A 6000-nucleotide genomic window follows, 5' to 3' on the forward strand; every position below is an offset into this window, starting at 1 on the left:
ACGGAGGGCATAAATAAATAAAAGTCTAGTCCCTAACTTCTGACCAAAAGGCCTGTGTCAAGTCTGAGAGTTTGACAATCTCAGCCAGAGCCAGGGCCATAGTCATATCAGGTAAAAGCTAAAAAATTGCTGCTATGCAACCAGTTTTGACCTACTCAAATGTCAATTTCATGTAGCTTAGCCCAATTAAAATAGCAGCAATAATGATAATAGCTAACTTTTGTCAAGCACTTCCTAAGCATCCGGGAAAGATTCTAAATGCATTCTACTTATGAACTCATTCAATCCGCACAATAAGCCAGTGAGAAGGTAGGTTCTCAGATTATATCCATCTACAGATGAGGTAACAGGACCAGAGAAGTCTTTTAACTTGCTCCAAGTCACACAGCCAGGAGGTGGAAAAACTCAATTTGATCCCAGCTCCTGAGTGCAGGGCCTCAGGGGAAAGGACAGGCTTGAACACGGAGGGTTTTTTTTTCAAGGAAAATGGGCTATAGGGAACCAACCTCACGATCTGTGCTTTTCTTTTTTAGGTGAGTCAGTACACGTTTGCCATGTGCAGTTACCGGGAGAAAAAAGCAGAGCCTCAGGAACTTCTCCAACTGGATGGCTACACTGTGGATTACACGGACCCCCAGCCAGGTACCCGCCCACCCGCTAGGCTGTGAACCCATAAAAATCTCCCCCTTCCCAAATGAACATTCAACTAGCATCTTCTGGGCACTTCCTCCCTGTTGGACACTAAGCCACCTGGACGAGTAAATGCCATTCCAATCAAGGGCTTTGTTTTGACTCAAGGGATCCTCATAAAACCAAAATGAAAACAGAATACGTTTTTCTTCTATGTAGCTGTGCCCATATCAAATTTGTACTCCACCCTAGAATGTTCAAAAGAAATTCCTGAAAAATAAGTCCTACATGTACACCAAGGACTTTGTGTGTGTGCGTGTGTGTGTGTGTGTGTGTGTGTGTGTGTGTGTGTGTGTCTTGTTCACCAGTGATGTGTGGGCTTGGCAGGTATTGCGTCTCCGTGTCCAAATAAACCTGCCCTGTACGTCCACATTTGTTAACTACAATTCAAAGTTAGCTGATGGTACTTGAAAAGAAAGTCCTCCCTAAATGGTTTTTTTCCTAAAAAGACACTAATCCACAGTGTAGGCATCCAAGCTCCTCAACCTTATGTAACTAAGAACCACACAAACGGTAGTATTTCTCGTAAGTTCTACATTGCATAAGTTCCACATCCTGCCCCCTCACACCTCTCCCCCCACCCATTTTATCTGTTTCCCAGAAAAAGATGAATAGAAATCCGCCTCAAGGAACTTTCAAAATGGGGGGGAGGGGCGGTGCGAAATCATTTCAGCATATTAATGAGCAACAGGCACCAACAGCCCTCTCCCAGAGAAGTTTATTTTTATGCCAAATCTGCACAAGGAAAGCATTTCCAACCATACTGCATTATTTGGCCCAAAACCTTTTTTTCTACTCCCATATTGCTCTTCCACATGCAACAAAATACACATAAAGGAAAAACAGCGTCTGAGAGAAGATGGGGTGTTAACCTGGAAAGGTGTGGCTGGGAAGACCTTTGGCCCAGCCCACTTAGGAAAATTAGCAGTGGGCTTCAGAATCCCAACCCGGAGTGCTTTGGACCAGCCCCGCCTCCTCAGACTTCTGTAGATAATTAGCATCCTGCCAGAGCACAATGATACAGAGCTGACCACGTAAGACATAAATTAAAGGCTCTGCCTGGAAATCCCTCCTAATCAATAGAACCTACAAGTTTGAGCCAAGTTCGTGCAACAACTCACGGAAAGGATGTGGCCCCTGTATTAAGAAAGCAGCCCTCGTGGCATTCTGTGATGGTTTGTGGTCTCAAACCATTGAGTTCCCTTCAAAGAAACAGAGTCCCTCTTTCCTAAGACTTACATTTTAAAGTGGGAGACTCAAGGACCAATATGAGAAGGAAAAACAATACCATCTTATGACACTACCTTCTTTTAAGCCAGTTTGCTATTCCTTTCCTCTACGTGATGGCATTTGGATTTTACCACAATCCACCAATTATATGGGACCCGGATTATCTCATTTTGTAAAGGAAGAGCTGGGACTTGGGGTGTAACCCATCACACCCTTTGGCAGCTGCAGTAAAACATAGCTCTGTGTACAGCTATAGCAAAGCTAGAGTTGTTATTTTATCATTCTTACACACAATTCTCTTCCTGCGGCGGGGAGGGCAGGAGTGGGGAGAAAGCTGTTCTGTCTACATGCAAAAGGGGTAACTGTGCGTATGTATTATAAAAGCTTCTTTTCTTTTTTTCACATTGATCCCATGGGATATAATTTATAAATTCCTTTGCCAAGGATGTCAATGGATAGTAAAGTGATTATGTTCTTGAGAATAATAAGCAGAATCCTCTCTGCCTTTCCGTGTGCCAAGTCCTAGTTATTTTCAAAGCAATGTTTGATTGAAAATGGAGATTCAAATACTCCCAATTGTCATGAGGAAAGTCTAACCCAGAATTTCTTAAAGAGTGCTTATGGGAAATAGGAGTTCCTGGACCCCAAACCTAACCAAGAACCAGAAAGGGGAGGGCAGAATCCTCCTATTTCAATAAGCACTCTAGGGGATCCTTATGTATAGTAAAGTTTGCCAGTTGGAGATCAGGGTAATGCACAATTTAGCCAGTGTCTTCAGAGATTTGTGGAGTCTCTCCCTCTGCTCCCTGAAAGGTGAGTGTGCACCTGGAGCAGGACTTCTGGGTCCATCTGTCCCCCCTCTCCTCTCAGCTTTATCCTGGTTGTCAATGGAACCAACTGGTGGAGATGTTTATGGGGCAGGTAGCCTTGTAGCATGGACATCCTTGCCTTTGTACCAGCCTGAGATCCAGCAGTCATCCAGACATAATCACTTGCTCTAAATCAACTCTACCTGTTTAGGGTCCTTGAAAGATTGGTTTGGGGAACTGGTAAATAAGTGTAAAAGATTTATATTCAGGGCCCCTCATTTTAATCAAAAGATGAAAACACTACACTTTACCTTTCCCTGGGTATGGTTCGAAGAGTACGCAACAATCTCTCAATTCCTATTAGACTGAGGAATTAAGTCTTCAAATAAGAGGATATTCATTCAGAATAATTCAGTGGCACAATTTAAACAGCTAAATTAAATCTTTGGTAACTCCAAGACCACGTCCATGTGTGTTGTTGGAACGGCAATCCCCAGCCAGGAGCTGGCCCACATTCCTTGCCTGGTCTGCCTCCATCCATCCCCAGACGTGTCCTCTTGTTCTTGACAGGTCAGTACCTGTGGGGTATTCCGTGGAGAGCCCAGGCACTGTCATACGTTGCATTTTGCAGATGCCGTCCCCGGCAACTGCTGCCTTGCCCAAGACTGCTGCCTAGGAGCACGTGTTGATGTTCGCATTCCCTTCTCCTTCCTTGGTTTTCTTTCAGCTAGTTTCTCTGCTCTCTCCTCACCCTCAATGGTGTGTCCTTGGTCTCCCACGCTTCCTGGAAAAGCTCTGGTGCTCCCCGCTGCTGTCACTGTCCTGGCTTGTGCTGCTATAGATGTTTCTCTTTGCCCCACTCCCTCCACGATCAGGCTTCACTCTCTTGTTAATAACTGATCCTCTGCGAGCAGTTACTGTGTGCCAGGCATGCTGTCAGGCTCTGCAGCTGTCCGGCACAATGCTTATGGTCACCAGCTCTAGAGTCAGACAGCCCGGGTTAGAAGCCCAGCTCTGATGCTTACAGCTCCGCTTTGTGTTCGTGGGATAGTTATCTCCTTCTCTGTGACTCAGTTTCCTCATTTATACAGTGGGAATAAGAGTACTTGCTTCCCAGGGCTGTTGGGAGGATTAAATAAAATTCTGAACACTTAGCATCTTTCCATTTCTACCTCTCTACTTCCCGAGGCAGCCCCACGAGCTGACCTTCTGACTGTAGCTCCAGGAACACAGTGTCCCTATTCCCAGCTGTGGGCCCTGGCAGACGGGAGGTGGTGGGGCAAGGAGAAGGACCCATCCAGTGATGTCTAGCCTGCAGATCACCTACGGTATCATAGTAGCTTATCCCGAAGGTTACCATGAGACTAGACTACAGGAGCTCTACTGACCCCACTCTTCCTTTTAGCTCCTTGGTACCCACTTTTCAGGGGTTAAAGCATCCCTCAAGGCTCTTCTTCCTGTCTCATCCTGCAGAATTTTCCTTCTTACGGTTGTATCCATTCATTTAATCAGGTTTTCCCAGCTTGCTAAGTGTACATCATCCTATCCAAATCACACATTTTAAAACTCTCTGTAAGAAATGAACCAAAATATCCCTTCATAATCATAGCCACCATCATGGTGCACCACTAGACCCTTCATATAAAGATGATGCTATTTATTGTTCTAGAATCCCTGGCAATTCTAAGTGCAAAACTACCAACGCATACCCACTCTTGTGGAATAGACATTAGAATTAACGTTGTCACCAGAAATCTTTTCCAGTGCAAGTGTCATACAGGTTAGTGACTGGGCCTTGTTGGAAATTTAGGGATGCTAATCACTCTATTTACTCCCCTTTCATCTTTAAACTGATAACTGGTGGGGGTGGGGAGGGGAGGGAAGGGGAGGAATGATGAGGAGCCTGATGAAGATATGAAGCTTTATTTATGGACAGAGGGTCCCAGTAACCCCAAAATACAGGCTTTTGGGATATGTTGACAGACACAATGTCTCTCTGGCCTGAGACCAAAGAGAGGCTTCTGCCTACTTCTCTCTAAATTTTAACCTTGAGAAGTGCCTGTGGGACAAAAATGGGTCTGTAGAGCATTCATTCATCCAACTTGTATTTGTTGAGTACCTACTCTATGCCGTGCACTGTTCTAGGTACCAGGGATGCAGCAGTGGACAAAAGAGACAAAATCTCCGTGTCTTTAGGAAGTAAATTATATAATTTGTTAGAGGTGGTAAGAGCTACGGAGAAAATAATACAAGAGAAGAGAGGTGAGTAAGGAGAGGTAGAGGTCACGGAGGGCCTGAACAAGCATGCGACATCTGAGCAAAGACACAAAGGAGGTGAGGTTGTGACTCATGCAGATATCTAGAGGAAGAGTTCCATGCACAGGCAATATCATGTGCAAAGGTCCTGAGGTGAGAACAGACCTGGAGTGTTCAAGGAGCAGCAAGAGGCCAGCATGGCCATCATGACTTGGGTGCGTACAGGGGCACGTGAGAGAGAGAGTAGTAGGAGAGGGTGGTAGGAGTAGTGAAGGATCAATTCATGTGGGGCCTTGCAGGCCCTGTCAGAACCTAGACTCTTCCTCTGAGTGAAATGCAGAGCTACTGGCAGGTTTTGAGCAGAGGGGTGGCATGACCTGCCTCTTATGCTAAACCGATTACTCTGGCCCCCATCTGGAGAATCAAGTATAGAGAGTGAAGATGGAGGCAGATGGATCAGATAGGAGGCTATTGAAATAATCTAGGTGAGAGATGAGCATGGCTGAATTCAGAGTGGCGGCACTGGAGAAGGCAGAATGGGTCAAATTCTGTTCTGACATCCTGAAAGTAGAGTCTTCAGAATTTCATTGGAATGGGCAGTGAGAGAAAATCCGGAGTCAGAAAGGACCCCGAGGTTGTGGACTTGAGCACCCAGAAGGATAAGGTCAGCTTTACTGAGATGGAGGGGAGGTTTGCGGAAAACACCAGGAGCTCAGTGTTGGATGTGATAAATTTGGGGTCCCTTTCAAATATGCACGTGGCGAAGTCAAGAAACCCACTGGATGTTCAGGTCCGCTGTTCAAGGGAGGGGTCCAGGGTAGAGCTAGAAATGTAGAGACCATGAGCATATCCATGGTACTTGACACGATGGCCATCACGATGGGGGACTGGGTGTAGGTGAAGAAAAGAAGTCCAAGGACAGAAGACCAGGATGCTCCCACGTTTAAAGGTCAGGAGAGGGAGTGAGAGGAGGAGGAACCAGCAAACAAGACTGAAAGCAGCAGCAAGGGAAAGA

The 6000-nt window shown here is 45.8% G+C and overlaps 1 protein-coding gene across 6 annotated transcripts in view; it reads left to right on the forward strand.

Annotated features, from left to right (window-relative positions):
* The window catches only part of CADPS (calcium dependent secretion activator), a 475342-nt gene that overhangs the window by 306002 nt on the left and 163340 nt on the right, over positions 1-6000 (forward strand). For all 6 annotated transcript variants that reach the window (XM_007454769.1, XM_007454764.1, XM_007454767.1 and 3 more), the window contains one exon: positions 534-642. In XM_007454769.1, the coding sequence (XP_007454831.1) occupies positions 534-642 (109 nt within the window). The remainder of the gene's footprint in view (positions 1-533; positions 643-6000) is intronic.

This window comes from Lipotes vexillifer, unplaced genomic scaffold, assembly GCF_000442215.2.
Source record: "Lipotes vexillifer unplaced genomic scaffold, Lipotes_vexillifer_v1.1 scaffold8, whole genome shotgun sequence".
In the NCBI taxonomy this organism is placed as follows: domain Eukaryota; kingdom Metazoa; phylum Chordata; class Mammalia; order Artiodactyla; family Lipotidae; genus Lipotes; species Lipotes vexillifer.